Consider the following 20,052-nt stretch of genomic DNA (forward strand, 5'->3'; position numbering starts at 1 on the left):
GAGAATTTCCTTTTAGTTCTCAGTTTATTTGATATTGACAAAAGTTTGTCTGTTCTTCTGTAAAACAAACTAAGATTTATTTTTAGAATTAATATTTTGTTTCTAAGTGAAATTGACAATTTAGTAGTCTGTTTTGTTTGTTCTATTTTGAAACTTAAACGCTTTAGCGGCTGCCTTTTGTGTAGTTTGCAATATTTGCCTATTTATCTGAAAAAGTCTCATGTTCCTTAAGTACATCTACCCTGTTGAACTTATTATGGCAAATAAATATTTAAATCAAAACAAGCTGCTGATTATTTCACATTTTACTTTTGAGCAACGGCACATTTAAATCTTACAAATATAGTTATTTGGCTTATATCGTGATATATCGTTATCGCCTGAAATGAAAAAAACATATCGTGATATGAAAAAATCTTATATCGCCCAGCTCTACTCAGGCCTAAAGCCTTTGATCTGAAAGGCCAAGGCCAAGAACTGCTCCTGTTTACTGGGACATTTTTTTTTCTGTTGTAGCGACCTTTACAGTACCTGTACTCTGAAAATGTCCTGCCATCCTCTGCAAGCTCTTCTCACTCAAAGAAGATTGGGTCTGCCCTTGGCCTGCGGGGGCTAACAGCGCTTTTCTCATTTCTTTATCAGTCTTTCCCAGTATGTTTGTGTTAGCACACTGCATAATGGGGCCTTCAGTCTGTGATCAGGGCAGTTTAAATGTTTTTTCAGCACCGGGACCATACTTAGCAGGGGTCAATTGATTACAGCCATGGCTGATCCAGTGTTTTACAGTATTCCCACGCAGAGCAGACTCTGATTTAGGCTTTACTCTCGGTAAAAGGAAGTAAATCTGCAGGCTGGAGCTGTTGTGCTTTGAAAGTAAGGTAGAAGTTGGAATAAACAGCACTAATCTTCTGAATTATAACGACAAACACAGTCTGTTTCCGACACCTTGAAACAGCCATATGAGTCAACCTACTCTACTCAGCTCATCCTACAGTCGAGCCCATTTTTGTGTTAAATGTGCGTGTGTTCACATGGATTTGACCTTAACCAGCTGAGTACCCCACAGCTTGCTTCCTCATCCTCCTGCCAACAGCACGGGGTCTGGTCTGTGCTCAGACCAGTGCCAAGCAGTGTGTGTCGGACGGCCAGCACCACACTCTGTATCTGGTGCCAGGGAGGGTCCCAGCTTGTACCCAGTGTACTACAAAGCCAGTCAGTGGCACAACCGGGGGAAAAAAATAATTACAGACACAACTGTTTATCTGTTTTCCTTTTTGGACCTGGACTTCAAATGTCTTAAGTATTAAAAATGACAATTTTTTTGAGAATTTTCATCATTAATGTCCATCACTTTATCTGGATGCACTCTCTACACATGTGGAATGCACAATCTGGACAAAAAGGCCACACAGAGGGCATTCATCAACACCTGCTTCTTTCAAGGACTGATTCCATTTTCAGGACAGCCACTGGACACTCTTGTGGTGCAAAAAAATGAAAAGTATGCTGGCTCTCTTCTCTGTCCGTGTACTGTGTCCACATACTCACATCTTTCAAAAATTGTTCATAAATAAGCCTTGTGAGAAGCCTTTCATCCCTGATAGAAATAGCACATGACAACAATGGATTCCATCTAGTGCTGGCATCCAGGTCACATGCACATACAGCACACACCACATTAAAAGAAGAGAGACAGATTCAGAGTTGGTATAAAAATAAGAATAATAATTTTGACATGTGCACATATTCAAAGCTGGCATTGAAACTTTACATCCTTTCCCTCTGCTCTGCTGCTCTCTATCTGGTTTGTGAACACAGGACACCTTCGAATAATGATGTTGAGAGCTTCATGATCAAAACCAGAAAAATATGAATTAAAAGTACAAAGCCAATCTGTGATGGCGGTTCAGTGATTTCTTTTCTTTCTTTTTTTTTCCCCTGTTGCACTAGAATTTTTGCGCGTTTTTATGGAATATTTCAATAGGCATAAAATCTTTTTATGTTACAGTTTCAAACATTGTGCCATTTCTCATTGACGAATCAACCTTTAAATACGTTACTGTGTCATGATATATGAGTTTTCTTTCTCTTATACAGCACCAGTATGTCAGCATCAGTGAGGGTGCAGACCAATCCATGTAGTCAGAATGAATGTTTTTGGGGGGTTTGTCTCTCAATTTCCCATTAGTGAAGTCAGTAGTTAAAGTAACAATGTTCTCAGAGTGACAACAAATGTTTATTATTTTTAATTTGAAATTATTCATAGTGTTTAAATGCTGCAGTGAATGCAAACATTGAACTGCAATGTTTTAAAGCCGTCTAAGAGTAAAGGATTAATAATAATAAACATGTTGTGTGTGTGTGTGTGTGTGTGTGTGTGTGTGTGTGTGTGTGTGTGTGTGTGTGTGTGTGTGTGTGTGTGTGTGTGTGTGTGTGTGTGTGTGTGTGTGTGTTCGACTTGGGGGGAGCTTGTGTGGCCTTGTGTCTGGTACTAACTCATCCGGCTATTAATTGTGTTAGCACCGCAGCTGTTTGTATTGGCCAGATTGAGAGCAGGGCTACAGGGCCCTTCTGCTTTGTCTCCACTGGGATGAACTTCCAGACCTCCTCATTCCCACTGATACCAACTATGCGCATTCATTTTTTTTTCTTTTTCACTGCCTCTCTCTCCCCCCCCCCCTTTTTTTTTTCTGTCTCACGCATTCTCCCCTCTGTTTTTTCTTCATATTTTTCTCTTTTAGTTGATCAACAAATTCAGTTAGCAAAGCTAGATGGAGGCATTCCTTTACTTGCTGCTCTTGTTGGAGGCTCGCCAGTAAATAACATATGTTCTCTGTACCATCTTCACCCCTGCACGTTGCCTTCTGTTTGCACAAAAAGAGGCATGAAAGACAGAGATTAGGATAAGATGCGAGTATGTGGGGCAACTTTGATCTCCTCCAGATTTACAGGTTCTGACCTGTGTTGAAGAGAGGTGCTTGGCCATTTCTCTCCTAGCTATGGACATCCATTTGTTCAGGGCAATGTGTCAAGGGTGTAAAAAGCTGTTTTGGTCTGAGTGATCTTCCCACATAAGTAGGATTAGGAATGTCATTAGGAGAATGTATTGGTCAGAATTTATATTTGACACACTGCATTCCTTTTTAATAATTATAATAGGATTAACTGCTTTCATCAAACAGGAACAGGTGTGCAGCATTCCTATTCAGAACGTTTTGGCAAGCAAAGAAACTTAACATACAAAGATCATAGCATAGCAAAAGCTCCACAATGGCCTGAAAGGAGTTAACCCACTACTACCCACTCCCCACCTCTGACCACCCTCAATGTTGTCTAATCAGGAATGTGGCCTCTCAGTATGTGTTATCCCTGTTGAACCAACCTGTCCTTTGGTTATGTGGTTGCCTCGGCCCAACAGGTTGCAGTGGCTCCAACCTTGGCTACCCATCTGCCCCTGGCATCTGTCCTCACATCTGCTTCACCGTGGACAGCCAGGGGTCGGAGCCAAGGAGAGCCTCCCCTCTAACCACTCTAATGGTGTCCATTTGCTTTACCAAGAAGGTTTGTGCACAGCAGAAAGTCAATTTTGTGGAAGTATCCAACATAGAGGAGTGGTGACTTGCCTATGAACCTCTTCTTATATTGCTTGGAGAGCTTCATTGTATTTATTTTTTACTTTTTTATGGATGGAAGAATGGTATTTAATAAGACTTATTTAAATATTTTTTTCCATCCAGTATAATTTTTTTAATAAATAAAGTATAATGAATTTATAATTTATTGAAGTTCAGTGTAATAAGCAACTGCTTTCACAAAAAGAAGATGATGTTTAATTTTATCTGAGGGGGACCTGCTTTCACACAGTTCATTTGCTAGTAGCAAATAGGTGTTCATCCTGGTAATGGAGTTACTGCAGATAGTTAGAGCTCATCTGGTGGTCTGTTCACATTCACTAAAATCGCTCCTCCTCCTACAGTTTTGGTCAGAATATAATCAAACATGTGATCACTGTGTGTAAGTTCACCCAACCTGTGCTCAAGCTCAAAGTCGTTTTTGTGGTTTTATGAGCACCCAATTATGATGTACTGAACAATATTCTATTCAGACCATTTAGTGAAGTTGTTAACCTAAGATCCTGGATATGACTGTTTGCAAGCGTCCTCGACTTCTTGGTGGATTTTAATTCTCATTATATATTGCGCATTAGAGCCAACCAACGACAAGTGGACTTGCAGCTTTCTTTCTGCCCTGCACAAACATTTAAAATCTGTGAATTGTCTTGGGTCATGAGCCTAATGAGCTACTCTGTCATTGATGTTCTGGTTTTAAATTATATCTAGGAACAATTCAAAATGTCTTGTTTGGGTTTCTGCTAACATGACTGTATGAAGAAAATATTCTGTCCACCAAAATAACTTTAACAAATTGTTTGTTGGTCCTTTAAGTGTATAAGCTTTATACTGCGTCCACCTGGGTTGTGAAAGGAGGAGTTATAGTGGCAGAAAGGATTTCACAGATCCAGCAGTGAAAACTCTTGAGAGACCTTGACGCACGGTTTCTTCTTTTTGCGTGTTTTGCCATGGATTCTAATTGCTTTGTGTTCAGTGGTTTTCTTCTAGACTCGATAACGTGTTCAGTTTTTGTGCACAAACAACAGAATCTTTTGAGTCAGATTCACTCCCACGTTTGATGTTGTCACTGTATTTTCACAAACATCCATCCTTCAGTTAGTCTTAACTTTGTTTTCTGGGCGTTTTTTTTTTTGTTGTTTGTTTGTTTATTTGTTTTTGGGGTTTTTGTTGTGGTTTTTTTTTTTTTCTAAAAAAAATATGTTTCTGTTTTTCTCCAGAGCTCCATGCTTCAAGGGCTACCAACAACAAGACAGCCAGGAGCTTCTGCACTACTTACTGGACTCCATACGAGTAGAAGAAACTAAAGTACGCCTTCATACATGATAGGCTTTCATGTATTTCAATAATCCATATGATTTTTCTAAGCCCAGAATAAGAATTGGGCGATGTTTTGTTATATTATGTTCTTCAATCAAGCACAAAGTGTTTGTGGTTTATTTTTGTCATCTTCATTCAGGTGCATTTAGAACATTTTGTATGAGACAAATTTGCAGAAAATATGAACAACATGAATACATATTAAGGTTATAGCAAACATTAAGGCAATAGATTTATGTGTTTTAGTTTCAGTGTGCTTAGGTATAGTTTTGTGCTGACTGGGAAATATGTGATACAAAAACACAAGATTTAATTTTTGTCTGCCCCATATATTCCTTCAGTCTCTTCTGTTTCAAGATTATCTGCTGTTTTTAGGTCACTTTGTGGAAGTCCCTTTCTGTCCCCTTACATTTATGCTTTTGTGATGGGTGTTGAATCACCTGCAGTGTGTCCAAAAATTGACCTTTTAACCTAAATTTAAATTCTGGGGAAGTGAGAAATGAGAATTTTGTTCTTTTTGCCACACAAAACTTGTGTGTGCTGGATCAAAGTTGCTGGCACTGCAGTTCAAGTTTTCACCAAACTCTTGTCTCAAAAACATCAAAGTCTTCCAAAGAGAGCTCTGTCTTGACAGTCTGAGTCTGCTGGATGAATTTATGGTACACCCTGTTAATGTCAGGAAAAAACAAAACATAAGCGTGCTTCTGGTCATGCTGCTGCTGCCTTCAGTCTTGGATGCTGCAGACTCTTTCAGTGAAGAGTGCTGTTTGGTCTCTGGGTCATAGCCGCAGACTCAGCTCTTATTGCCAGTGAGAAAAAGCATCAGGTCAGTCAGACACAGAAGTTGATATTTACTTGTGGAAATGATCAGAATAGGACTTCCATGACTGAAAACTAACCGCACAGCTAAAGGTGGTGATCAGGGAGTCGACCTTGAAGGGGAAAGTAGACAAATTTAATGGATTTTATGTATTGACTTATTTTTTGTATGAGCAGAGTGACAAACTTTATGATCACACCTCATGTCAACATATAAATATCCAAACCTAAATTGGATGGATAACACAAAGTACAACCTCACAGAGGTGCTTGATTTTTAAAGTTTGCTCAAACACTCAGCTCGATTGCTTTAAAAAAAATGCACATTAGTAACTTGGTGATGATAGTTCAATCTCACATGCTAATAATTAAGTTTAAAAAATGCATCGGAATAAGTCAGATGGTTGATTTTTAGCTCCAGTGGTATTGCCACTGTGTTTATTTCAAAAGCCATGAGGAGCTAATCACTGTCTTACTTGTTGTTAGTCCTATCAACTGCTCCACATATGCATTATGCTGTAATTCAGTAAAGATCTTAAAACTTATCCTAGATGGCTATCACCAGAAGACATTCATCTTTGTTTTTGTGGGTGGCTTTGTTCGCTCACATAAACCCATGTCGTCTTTAGCCAGCAGTTGTGTTCAAACCTTATGGTGCCATGTTTTTGGCAAGTACAGAGAACCCCTGCCCCCACAACCCTTCATGGGGCAATTAGGAGACCCCACAACAGCCCATTGGAGGGCTTAGCTGGCCCCTGTGATCCCACCAGTGGCTGTGTGAAACCAAGGAGGAGAAGTTAGCGGGTGTGTTTAGTGGTCAGCCCCGGGCCCAGGAAGGGGCCACGGGCTCGGCTCCCCTGTTCCCATTCAAACTTGTGAACAGTAACAGTTGTGCCACTTAGGGGACTTGCAAGTGGCATAACCAGCATCATTGTGTGATCTTGGGAAACCCACAGCTGCTGAATGAGCTCCAGGGCCGTCCCATTGTGCTTGAGGGTCGCCCACAGCCTCCTCCCAAACACACATGCACACACACTCATCAGCCCGTCTCCCAATCCAATCAAGGAGGTAAAGAGGGAGGGGGGTATGGCCTCCGCTATTCATTGACTCAGAAACTCATTTATGCAGCACATTCAGAGATTCAGTGGCATTTTAGGCCTACATTATCGAATACCTTTTTTAAAAATGAACTCGTAAGTCATACCAGTTACTAATTTTTCTTGTAAAAATCAAAGTATTATTATTATCACGTGTTCTCAAACAGAAAAACAGGATGCACACATCAATTCATGAAATGTTGATTCATTCATAACTGGAATAAACCCATTTGTTTCTCATTTGTATGACCACACAAATGGACTATTAGCGATAGTACATCCACATCATTGTGTGTGTGTGTGTGTGTGTGTGTGTGTGTGTGTGTGTGTGTGTGTGTGTGTGTGTGTGTGTGTGTGTGTGTGTGTAAGAGAGTGGGAGAGCCACTCTAGTGTTCACTGTGTGTAGCCAACCTTTTAGAGGCCCTAAGTGTTTGTGTTTAATGGCCATTAGTATCAGAGATCTGAATATGCTAATTTAGACCCAGTCAATTATCACCAATTAGCTGAGATGGGAGGTATTACCCTCCCAGGTCATGGACTGTCCTTCTTTGCCCTGTCTTCATTTTAGTTTCCACCCCTGCACACTTGTACCAGCAACTCTCTTCACGCCCCCCCCCCCCCCCCGACCAGATTCCCCTCCCTTTGGCCCATCCTGTGTGAGACAGTGCATGCTGTTACTTTCGGGGGAGAGAGATAGAGAGGCATGGGGGTTACTGGTAATTAATTAGTAGGAGAGCCACATCCTGGTTTGACCACGCTCTCTGAATGAGGTGCAGACTGGCCGGGCTGGGATTAACAGGGTTTTTTGACCTAAATAGCCAGTGCAGTGTGTGGGTCCCGGGACAATGGGGGCCGACTGGTCTCGACTCAGACATAGACCATGGCCAATTATCTATTGATTGGTGCTTTACTGTGGCTGTGCCTCTTCACAGCTCTCTCACAACACACTCACTGACCATGTCATCTCCAATAAGACAACGACACACACACACACACACACACACAAACATGCACATTTAATTAAGTGATTTACATGATAACATTTTTGGACAAGCACAATAATTATTTTACACTAATGATGCTTATAATGGGTATACCTGTCAGGCTCAGCTGCAGGCGAGATTGTGATATGTCACTAATGGATGTAATAAAGAGAATTCAAGAAATATCCCCCCAAAAATGCATTTTATTTGCATCATTTATATAATTAATTTGATTTATGAATATTACCTCGAATGTGACCTCTAGTATTTTTCTGGTTTTGTTATATGCAGAGGGTGAAAGCGGGCATTTTAAAGGCGTTCAACAATCCTACAGAGAAGACAGCAGATGAGGAGACCAAACGCCAAGTCAAAGGTTCATATGGAGGCGGCACACAGCAGAGATCAATAGTTCCATCTTGTGGCATTTGGTGGAAAGGCAGTTAATTTACTGACAGTTTCATGAAGAGAAGAATAAACATGCTCATGTTTTAGCTCGTCCTTCCAGTTGTGTATCCAAAATTGATTGTGTATAATCAGTTATTTATACACCAGCTAATAAATTTAAATAGTTAATTTTGATCTCTGTCACTTGTTTTTTATTGACCCATGTTCTTCCTTTGTCTCAGCAGTGAAAGTAGTCCTGTATTTGCACTTTTTGATCTCATTAATTCTCAATAGTGATTGTAAATTTTGATGCTTAATAGTGTTTAAAGCGGAAATTATAGTGTTGAAAATTTTGAAGGTAATCCTGTAACAGCAATAATCACAATTTTCATGCATAAATAATAAAAGAAAACCTTTTGTCTTTTTCTCCATCAGCATACGGGAAAGAAGGTGTGAAGATGAACTTTGTCGACCGCATCTTTGTCGGCGAGCTCACAAACACAATCATGTGCGAAGAGTGCGAGCACGTAAGCGAGTGAAATAAAGCAAAGGACCTGAATAGTCGGGAAGAACCAATCAGACACTGCTCTGTAGGGTTTTTTTCCCCTCTGTAGAATTAGAACTTATGAAGCACATGAGGGTTGACAAGCTGGCATTTCTTAAACCAACCAGCTCCGACATGAGTCGCTTTTTAATAGCTGTGTAACCTAGTTAGGACTCATTGTGGGACATTTCATGCCTTAATTATTTGATTTTTTTTTTTTTTTTTTTGCTTTGAATGATTGTCACAAGAGCAGCACTGGTATTTTTCAGTTAGTCAGAAATTGGCAGACATTTATCTCTAACCAGAAATGAAAAGACAACAAAACTAAGCACCAAGATTTCTTTACCAGCTGTGACGTCCAGGAAACATTCCAGACTTTAAAAATTAATCAGAGGAAACAAATGGAAGTCAGTGGAAAAACAAACACAAATCATTTCAAGGACCAGCTCGAATACCAACTGTTTACAGCAGGCATTTACAGTAAATTGTGGAAGCTTAGGGTGGTTAACAAAGCACATGCCTCTATGCAAACTAAAGAGTATCATTGAAGATGGAGAGCAGCAGGTGTGGAGCTAAGAAAGAGGAGAGGAAATGAAAGCATTTTCAGTCATCTTCTCTTAGACTGCAGCAGAACTATGATTTTAACTGTTGAGGAGAATAAAAGTTTATATCATGACATTGACTTGCTGTTATTTCTCTTTCAGATATCCACAGTAAAGGAAGCCTTCATTGACATCTCTTTGCCCATTATAGAGGAGAGGGTGAGCTGCTGTAAATTACATTCATTGTGGATAATTTAAAGGATAAAAATTAACTTTCTGAGACAGTTTGAGCTGGTAGTTATCTCACAGATTGCTGGGTTAGTGGTACATTTCTCTATTTTTTTTTAATGGTCAACCTCACCTGCTGAAATCAGTTAAATGTCCTTGTTGAAACTTTTTTTTTTTTCTTTGCACCTCCATGTTTTTGTTGTGCTCAGATATCAAAACCTTCCAACCCTGGTAGGCTGGGGAAGGGCACCCGGGAGCAGGAGAGCCACACAGCTCACAGTGAGCAAGTTCCTTCTGCAACACACTCTGTCAACAGAAATACCAGGAAGCTGAGCGGACAGGTGAGACTGTTGTACAGGTCTATTCTGCTCCTTTTCTTGAGCATCATTATTATTATTATTATTATTATTATTATTATTATTATTACCGCTGCCAAGACTGTTATGTTTTTGGTAGTGTTTGTGTGCATGTTGTTCTGTCTGCAAATGCGATAGTATGGATAGTTTTGAATGAATTCTGCTAAAACCTTTTCAGGGTGTAGATACGTGTTAACAATCCATTGAAATTTGACCACGAATAGCAACCACCAAGATCTACAAGACCAACTTATTGATTTATTAGCTGCAAATTGACAAAAAGCCTTAGAACTTAGGAACTATGATTCTTACAAGTATGGTGTGTATTGTCAACATATAGAAAGTACTATAAAAATATTACAATTTATTGACCTCCTTCAAGGTCAGTAAATTGATCTCAGGGTCAAAGTGATTAATAATGCTATTTAAAGAGCTAGAGCTATTTAATATATTTTGAGTATAGTTGATTTTCTTCTGACTTTATATGCATTACAGTAACAGTTATAACAATTCAAGTACACGACATTAATTGTTTTGGGGGGGGGGTTGTTTTGTTTTTTTAGGAAAAGAAAATAATAAAGCTTTTTTTCTAACTAAAGATTGAAACAATGTCCACATAAATAAAGAAAACTAAAGAATAATTGTACTCATCATCAAGTATATTAAAATGGGGTTCACCAGGATAAATAACAAAGCCAAATTACAAACTTCTCAAAGTACGTTTAAAAAGAACAAAGGAAACAAACTGAATATATAGAAAATGCAATACTGTTCTCTGAAAAGTAAATACTGCCCAGAGACTGAGCTGCCTTGGCAGAGGTTTTCTCTCTCGGAGTGCTTCTGGTTGTCCTTGTTATGATCTTTTTTCTTTTCTGTTTTTTCTCTTTCCTTTATATGAAAACTGCTGTAGGTAGTTGGTTTCTCTGACATTGGTTTCTGTTTTTCTAATGCATGATTATGCATTAGATGGAGCTGCCTTCAGTATTCATGGGAAGGTGTTGTGGTTTTTGGCTTTGGTGAGAGTTCCCTTAGACTCTTAGAATGCTTGTGTACAGATATGAGAATTTTTTTTTTTTAATGAATGAGAATTTCAAATAAAAATGCTGTATCCTGCAGAAAGATCAGTCTTCAGTGTGCATGATAATGTACTTGTTCTCCCTTTCCGCAGAAGCAACAGAGCAGGAGGTCTTCCAGCTCTGTGGAGGAGAAAGGAGCAGGCTTTAGTGGGGACCGACCAGAGGATGAAGGCGTTGCAGGTGGATCAAGTCACTGCGTCTCAGTTTGTAAGATGGCGGCTGCCGGCAGCCTGTCGGACGGCAGCGAGAGAGACTCGGGTGCTCAAGACAGCAGCAATGATGCCGACAGCGAGGCCTCTGAGAGCGAGTGGACGCCACGTTCCTCCAGCCAGAGCCACAGCCACAGCCACGGGCACATGTCTACCCCATCATCCACCTCCACCCTCACTCCATCCCCTACGCCTGTCTCCGCCTCATCTCCTTCTTCATCGTCTTCCACAAGGCAAGGCGGCGCTGTAGAACAGCTAGTTAGCGCTGTCTCTAAAGTCAACCTGAGCTTCAGCTCTGGGGATTGCTCTCCATCTGCACACTGTTCTCCAGAGGAGCACGGAGAAACACAGAGCCGAGACAATCTCCACCATCAGCACCACCAGGGGGCCTTCCAGGCTCTGTCCCACAGTTACACACCCAGTTCCAAGGAGTGCTCCATCCAGTCCTGCCTCCACCAGTTCACCTCTGTGGAGCTGTTGATGGGCAACAACAGGCTGCTCTGTGAGAGCTGCACTGAGCGTAGGATGAAGCAGCTGCGCAAGAGCAGCTCAGCAGGTAAAAGAAAACAAACATCTGGAAGCAGAATACAAAATGCTTTGAGGATGAGAAACCAGCATTTTCTTTACAAGCATAGTTTAAATTATTTCCAGATTATTGTACATTTGAATCCCAGACCACAGGTTGTCTATACGCTACACGCAAAATCTTCCATCGGAGTATTCTTCACATTCTTTAGAGTTGGTTGTGTGGAGTTGGTATTTTTGTCATTGTGGGGGGAAAAAGAATAAAAACATACACAGAAAATTGTCGGTCCAATCTTGTAGCGGTCCACTTCTTTGTAGTGTGAGTCATAACATACACAGAGCTAAAATCTCAGGCCTTGGATCTGAGGCCTCACTCTCATGAGCTGCCGCATGTCTTCACATATCAGACTGCTGCTCTAAAACGACCGCTCAAGTTTGAACAGACGTCCAGGAATCCATACTGCCCATACTGAGTGGCTGATATTATTTTGGCTTGCTTCTGTGTTTGTCTAAATTACTCAGGTAGTTAATAGTTGAAGCTGACATTACTGTGTTTCTGTGTTTGCATAGATAAGAAAGTGGAGAAGGTTTACACCAGTGCTAGGAAGCAGATGCTCATATCCTCACTGCCTCCTGTCATCACATTGCACCTTAAACGCTTCCACCAGGTAGGCAGCCATAACTCTGTTTTCTTCAGCAAAATCATCAGTAAGTTTGAGAGCCTAATTGTTGATTGGTGTGTGTGTGTGTGTGTGTGTGTGTGTGTGTGTGTGTGTGTGTGTGTGTGTGTGTGTGTGTGTGTGTGTGTGTGTGTGTGTGTGTGTGTGTGTGTGTGTGTGTGTGTGTGTGTGTGTGTGTGTGTGTTTGTTTGTTTTTTCTCTCCTTTAAGGCAGGGATGAACCTCCGTAAGGTGAACCGTCATGTTGACTTTCCTCTGATCCTGGATCTGGCTCCTTTCTGCTCTGCGTCCTGCAAGGTTTTAGAGTTTAAATTTTCTGAAAACTTTCCTGCACCTTCAGATTTTTACCGTGACTACATCACTTCATTGGTTCAGCTTGTAATGAAAGTCCTTGGTTGGTAGTAGTTAATTTTTTGTAAAGTTCAGTTTTACTTTTTGCTAATCTTTCTTTCTTTTTTTTCCACTAGAACCTGGCAGCCGGTGAGCGTGTCCTCTACAGCCTGTACGGGATTGTCGAACACAGTGGCTCAATGCGTGGAGGCCACTACACTGCATATGTAAAAGTGCGTGCTCCACAGAGGAAAACAGAACAACAGCACAAGAACCTGTCAGGTCAGGGGCCAGCTCTCCTGAGCTCTTTCAAGACCTTCTATCTGTTATTTTGTTTCTGTGTTTTTGTAAGCTTAGTCAGTGTTTTGGCAATAAAACCCTGACTCCCCTGTAACCTCAAAGATGTCCTCCACAAAGAGCAGGTTGAATAGAAGTTTTTGTGTTCTTTGGAGCCATGTTTTTCTCTTTCCCTCTTTCATTCTCTTTTCATAGCGTGTCCAGGTTTGCAGAAAAGCTGAAAAATAGCTGAAAACCTCAAGGAAGAAGTTCTCCTTGCTGCTTCCAGAATAATGTTAAGAAATGATGTCTTACAATAGGAGCTTTTAGTTGGCGATGACACACAGGTCTCACGTCTTTACAATGAATGCTGACAGACTGGTGAATCGAGCAATTTCTTATCTTAAGCCCTTGTGACATCTCTATTAAATGAAAGTTTGTCTTCCTCAACATTTCTTCTGTCTGCTCTAGCTGCTCAATGTAAAAGCATTAAAGTAACTTACTACAATAATTTCATTTTAACTCAGCTAAGCTTGAAAGTATTATTTTGTGTATATATAATCATGCTTTGCTTTTTTTCTTGTGAGAGTAGTAGGTAAAAAAATAATCTTATTGCCAACATGTCTGCAGGTCCTTTTTAAAAATGTGTTTTTATTAAAGACTTTAAAAAGTATTCAGTTTTTTTTTTTTTTTTAATTTATGCAGTCTTGCTGCTGTAACACACAGGTAATAGCAGCGAGTTAGCCTGTTATAAACTGTGACCTTGTTATTTGAGGCTTTCTGTCTGTTTACTTGATGGCACTGGTCTTACCACTTAGTTACCATAAATCGAGTGTTGTAAGCTCTCAGAACAGAGTTTAAAATGCCCCTTGTGACATTTTAAGGGTTATATAAAGTTTCATCCATTGTAACATATAGAAAATAAGAAGAGCACAATGAGTCCACTTTGAGCTAGTTTCAGCACTCCTTACTGGCTAGCATTATTTTAGCTTTGTTGCTATGGAAGCATGAAGTGACAGCTTGTCCCAATATTTACTTCCAGTAACCCAGTATCTCCTTGTATTTCCACCCCCTGACTCCAGGAGGAGCCTTTATGCCTCACGATGTTGACACTGTGGGTTTTGTTTTTGTTTTTTTCCCAGGTGCGAGGGACACCTGCAGCAGCTCCCAGGGCCAGTGGGTGTATGTCAGCGATACCACAGTTCAGATGGTACCAGAGTCAAGGGTACTCAACTCTCAGGCATATCTGCTCTTCTATGAGGAAATCCTCTAACATGACAGAAGAAAGTATTTTATCTCTAGAAAACCTCCTTTTGCTTTGTGTTGTTTTTGCAGAAGCCTGTAAACTCCTCTTACTGTATCTTTGGGTGTTTTGGAGGCAAGAAAAGGGAAGGATTTCACTGTATACACCTTTGTATTACTTAAATTGGCACCTTTAAATATTGTAGATGTATAAAGGATAAAATGATTTTATTTTGTGGCTTAGAGATTTACATTCATGTTCTGTTTTTTATTATTATTATCATCATTACTATGAAAAGCCTGCTCTTTAAAAAGAGGCTAGGTGAAAACCAGAGTGTTATTGAACCTGAGCTGTTCAAATGTTACGGTCTGTCTCAGCCACAGTCACGTGCCTGAGATGTAAAATGCATGATAGTTTATTACAATAACTAACTGGAAACAAGCAGAATTTTACTGCATGCTAACCTGTACCCGGCGCCTATGAGTTGGTGTCGGTTGCGTGTATTTGTGTGGGTGAGTGAGCGAGAGACCGGTGAATGTAGTTTGAAGGTGCTGTGTACCATTTTCACATCAGTAAATGATCGCCAGCTTAAATCAGACTTGGTAGTCTGGTTGTGTTATGAATGTAAAGGCTCCGCACAAAGTATTTGAATTGTGAGGCAATGGCTTCAGTGAGAACGTGATCATTTGTGACAGTAAAGACGAATATAGACGATGAGGAGCCTAGAAGCAGCATTCTGTGGAGTTCACTGGAATCTGTGTTTGTACATTTGAGACATCCAGTCTGAAAAATCAGCCTTGGCTCTGTTGACGCAGGATACACACTGGCTTAACATACTGACTGAAGTTGCCACACAGCACCTTTAAAGGAGTAGCACAACATTATTCTACTTCGGCCTTTTTCAAAAGGATTGTTTTCTTAAAATCAGAATGTATAAATGTCTGACTATCAGTGAATTGAATTTGCCAAAGACAAGTTTGTTTGGTTTTTTATTCTGCGGCAAGTTTGAGCCGAGTTTCTTTAACATACTCTCCCTCAAGGTCATCGGTGTAGTTCTCCCCCCGCAGGCAGGCGCACTTGATGTTTATCGCATCAACAAAGCACTTCTTCTGCCTTCATTGTATTTCAGCTCCACCCGAACACACGAAAGTGTCAGACAAACAGTCAGCACCACAACAGACTTGCTCTTCATTCTCTAATGCCATGAATAAGCTTGAGCATAATTGAAGAAACAAATTAGAGAAACATGTTAGAAAACAGTTTAAAGGCTTAAAAAAAAAGGCTAATAAGAAAAACCTCTTTCTGTAATGTGCATGGGTTGATGTTCTAATGAATGTATTGCCTATTCTTCAAATGTCCATGACAAATGACCTGGGTTTTTTTTTTTTCTATGAAAATATTTTACAACTACTTTTGTTTCTCCTGCTTTGCCAAAACGATTAGACAGAAAAGAGTTCAACGTATGCATCCGAGTTTATGAATTATGTTTGCCTGTGAGAGAAAAAATACAAAATCTGTGCCTCTCTTCACGGTTAAGAAACCCGTGCATGGTGAGAAGACAACTTGCAATCATATAAAGAGGGATATGCGTGGGTTATTTATGTACAGTATTGCTTACTGTAAGCAAAAACAGTACTGAGTGTATGTAAATGTACATATAAGACAATACAAAACTCATGGTGCTCCAGGCGTGCAGGGTTTCCTTCCTCAAGACAAATTCTTGCTCCCAGAAAAATATTTAAATTTGCTTATGGAATGAACATAAAACATAATGTATAAAAATAAACCTAATTTATGAACAGTATATTCAACGATATTCTCTTTTTTTAAGCTTCACTTGTGCAACAGCTCTAGTAGTAGAAAAGAAATCACAATAGATTTAATGTTTTCTGCTGCTAAATTGGTGTCATGCTGGGTTTTGTTTTTTGGGTTGTTTTTTTTTTTTTTTTACTCCAAGCAAGATGTCGTCGACAGTCTCCCTCTTCCTATCTCAGCTGTCACTGCGGATCCCGCGGTGCCACATTCAGCCAGTCTTCGCCCGTTATCGGCCGTGACGGGTGCAAAGCAGCACTGCTTCAGAACATGTCGGGAGCTGGTGAAAAGGAGGTGGGTGTGGAATCAGGAAAAAGGGCAACGTCCAAAGACATTCGCCCCGTGCGTTCTCTCACTCCCACACGCTGTGACATCCTGGCCGTGCGGCTGGAACATAGAGCATGTTGTCAAACCGCCACCAAACAAAACAAGTAAATCTTTTCTGAAGTGCATTTGTCTATTTTTAAAGGGGGGGGGGGGGCTTTTGGCTGGAGGACATGCTGAGGCATTTGATGTGATTTAATCTCGTGTAATGAAAAGCGCCCTCCCTCTGCATGAGACATTTTTAAGAAACTAATAAGGTGCTGCTGTGGAGCTCGTCTACCAGCAGTCGAGGTTAAATTTTTACTGCTCTCACTGTCAGCCTGGCCCAGCTGCACACCACGCTGCACATGCACTCACTAATGTATAACACGCTCAACACGTTTTCACATGGAAGCATTCACACACTTGGACTGCACACGCCTCAGGCTTTGTTCTTCACAGGGCAAATGCATCAACACTATACCAAGAGAATACACGATGGTACTAAATAACACCTGCACATGACCTCTTTGAACACACGACATGTTCTCATAAAATGCTTCAGTTCTGTTTTAGGAAAAAAAGTGGGCTCCATCCAGTCTGTGTAATGCTGGAATCCTGCTGATTATGGCTTAATTTATTCATGCCAATAAATAAGTCTTAAATTATGCAGTTTGAACCTCCAGAATGACATGAGCACCTGTTTATGCTCAGCAAATGGCTGGATTCCCAAATGGACACAGCAGGTAAAAGAAGTATTGAAAGCATCACCGATTTTAGTTAAAAAAAAAAAGAAAAAACATTTCTAAAGGTGCTATTGACATGAAAGTCTTACCAGATGTTGGTAACAATTCACACAGGGAAAAAGTATTGAATGCAAAGAAAGGTACAGAAAAACCAGAATCAGCAAGTGTTTCAAAGAAAACAATAAGTAATCTACTCGTGGCCTGTATTCACGCTCACCACACAAGACTCCATTGCTGAAGAAAAAGCTTGCTGAAGTGCATTTAAAATTTGCTGAACATCTTTTAAATGAGCCTGTGAAATACTGGGAGAATATAGTCTGGTCAGATGAGACAAAAATTGAACTCTTCATATGCCATAATACACACCATGTCTGGAGGTCAAAAGACACTGCTTATCACCCCAACAACACTATACAAACAATGAAGTTTGGAGGTGGGAACATCATGGTGTGGGGCGGTTTCTCAGCATATGGCACTGGCACACTTCATATAATTGAAGGAAGGATGAATGGTTAAAATGTAGTGAGACATTGTTGATTAAAGATCTGCTTCATCTACAAGGATGATGGAGATGAAACAAGGCGAGGGGGTTAGCAAGATGGTGATCCCAAACACACCATCAGGGAAACTCAAATGGTTTCAGAGAAAGAAAATAGTGCTGCTAAAATGACGCAGCCAATCACCTGACCTGAATCCAACTGAAACTTTATGGAAAGAACTAAGCCTCTTGTGTGTGCTCCAATTGTGGAAATTTTGGAAAAACTGTGGTGCATTTGATGGCACCATAACATCACATCAACAAGGCCATGGGTTTAAATCTCCTGTGTGGAGTCTGCATGCTCTCCATTTAATGCCTGGGTTCTCACCAGGTGCTCCAACTTCCTCCCACAGTCCAAAGACATGACTGGGGTAAGGTTAACTGGTGATTCTAACTTGGCTGTAGGTGTGAGCTTGAATGGCTGTCTCTGCTCTGCATCAGACCAGTCATGGGCTGGATCTGTCTGGGATAGGTTCCAGCCCAACTGTGAACTTGAAATGGTTAAGCAGGAGAAAATGAATGGAAGAATTTTCAGAATCTAAAATATGTCTGAGTTATTTTTTTTTTTAAATGTGAACACCAACATTGCTTCATTCTTCTGTTACTCAATATTATAAACCTTAAACTGGTGCTGTTTGCTATTAAACCTATGATATTCCCCATGATACTGATGGTAAAAGTTGGTTATTAAAAAAGCTTTGTGAAACAAAAGCTCTGCCACTTGGTTTGGGTGTAAAATTGATTTGCTTGCCATTTGTAACAGCGCTTTACAGTTGTTTTACAGCTGTGCAAATTTCATGTGGGTATCTCCTGTACTTAAGAAGTAATGAAAGGCCAAAAATACTCAAAAAGAGAACACAAATTAGGAAGAACCAAATTTTGACCCAGCATCTTGAACAATAATAAAATATTGAAATGTGAAATGCACAATCTGTGGCTGCATACAAATCAAGTGTTTGACAATGAAGTGTTTCATTTTAAATGTCTTATTGGAAAAAAATTTTCAAGCTAAGAAGTCTTTGATGTTAAATGGCTGTGAACCAGCTTACCCTGCAGAGCGGACGCTCTTCTAGAGCCAAAACGACGAGGCTCAGAGAACTTTGTTTCTTTCAAAAAATAGATCGCTATATAAATATGCTCCAGTTCAGTTTGATGATATCATTATTCAGTATAAACAGAGACAAAATAATCTTATGTAGTTTTTGCTTTTTGTGCAAAATATTCATTCATTACAAATGAATTATTTTCTGCAGGTTTTTTTAACTAGTTAAAATGATAATAATAACTGATGATCTATACTTTGGAAACTATTAAAATAAAAATGTGCAAGAAACATCTTCAGTTCTAGTCTTTGTCATTTTGGTCAGATTACCTCTAAGCCTCATGAGCTGCTACACAGACATAACCTCCACAGGAATGAAGCATACAGGACTGATATTAGGCTAACCTGCTTACAGCCTTATACTGTTTTCCAGCCGTTTTGGTGCTGAGGCACATCAAAGATCCAACCAGATCACCAAAGTCACCATAATGATTGTAAATAATAGATATGATCTGATATGTTTGACTGTTTGACTTCATATTATCAAAATGAATACGGAAGCGTGATGGTCGTTCAGATATGTTGGGTGATTTAGTAATAAAAACAGGTATGCTGGTGTACATGGTACAAGGAGAAAAAGATACATGAACACATCCATCACTATGAAGTAACTACGTACACTATCTATAACAACTGCTGATATCTAAACCATCCTTAATCTGTTAGTTGTGCTCTTCCCACCTTTCTTTTGAAAGAAAATTAACTACTGACGTCCCACAGTTTGCTTTCTTTCAATTTCCTTTCATAATTTTATTTTAGGCTGTTTCATTTTTTTCTATTCTAATTTTGGAAGTTCGCTCACTCAGCTGAGTTTGTCAGGGAGCTTGATATCAACAAGAAGAAGAAGAACTGCAGAGAAACGAGCAGTCGAAAACAAAAAATAGGCGTTTCATTACAGGCTTAGAAGGGTCCCTACAAACAGGAAGGCCCTGGGTAGATTTGTTGTTTCAAATCCAAATGCCTGTGGTTCTGAATGCACATTGCGGCACATTCTCTATACCCTCTATGAGGGCGTAAGTTGAAAGGCATCTCAGCATTCCAGTTACATGAAAACTACGCAAGCTATAAATGGGTGCTAAAATCACACTGACATCACCATCTGAAGCCTTTGGCGTGCTGCCTTCACTTGCTGCTCGTACAGAAAAGCTTTCACGTGGAAAGACTTCCGTTTCATTTTCAGTTTAATCCCATTTATTCAAGTTTAGACAACAAAAATATTATTTGAGGTTAGGAAATGCACCCGTCATAGCTACAAAAATTTAAAGAATTTAAATTCATTAAATGTATTTAATAGCTCAAATTAGAACAACA

At 40.0% G+C, this 20,052-nt stretch overlaps 1 protein-coding gene across 2 annotated transcripts in view; it reads left to right on the plus strand.

Moving 5' to 3' along the window:
• Positions 1-16,037, plus strand: part of usp45 (ubiquitin specific peptidase 45) — a 37,194-nt gene extending 21,157 nt beyond the window's left edge. For both annotated transcript variants that reach the window (XM_063485928.1, XM_063485929.1), the window contains exons 9-18: positions 4,850-4,937; positions 8,140-8,221; positions 8,668-8,759; positions 9,481-9,537; positions 9,756-9,887; positions 11,071-11,743; positions 12,283-12,380; positions 12,602-12,688; positions 12,859-13,003; positions 14,140-16,037. In XM_063485928.1, coding sequence (XP_063341998.1) covers positions 4,850-4,937; positions 8,140-8,221; positions 8,668-8,759; positions 9,481-9,537; positions 9,756-9,887; positions 11,071-11,743; positions 12,283-12,380; positions 12,602-12,688; positions 12,859-13,003; positions 14,140-14,270 — 1,585 coding nt within the window. In that variant the 3' untranslated portion in view covers positions 14,271-16,037. The remainder of the gene's footprint in view (positions 1-4,849; positions 4,938-8,139; positions 8,222-8,667; positions 8,760-9,480; positions 9,538-9,755; positions 9,888-11,070; positions 11,744-12,282; positions 12,381-12,601; positions 12,689-12,858; positions 13,004-14,139) is intronic.
• The last annotated feature ends 4,015 nt before the right edge of the window (positions 16,038-20,052 follow it).

The sequence above is a fragment of the Pelmatolapia mariae genome, linkage group LG10_11 (genome assembly GCF_036321145.2).
Source record: "Pelmatolapia mariae isolate MD_Pm_ZW linkage group LG10_11, Pm_UMD_F_2, whole genome shotgun sequence".
Lineage (NCBI taxonomy): Eukaryota > Metazoa > Chordata > Actinopteri > Cichliformes > Cichlidae > Pelmatolapia > Pelmatolapia mariae.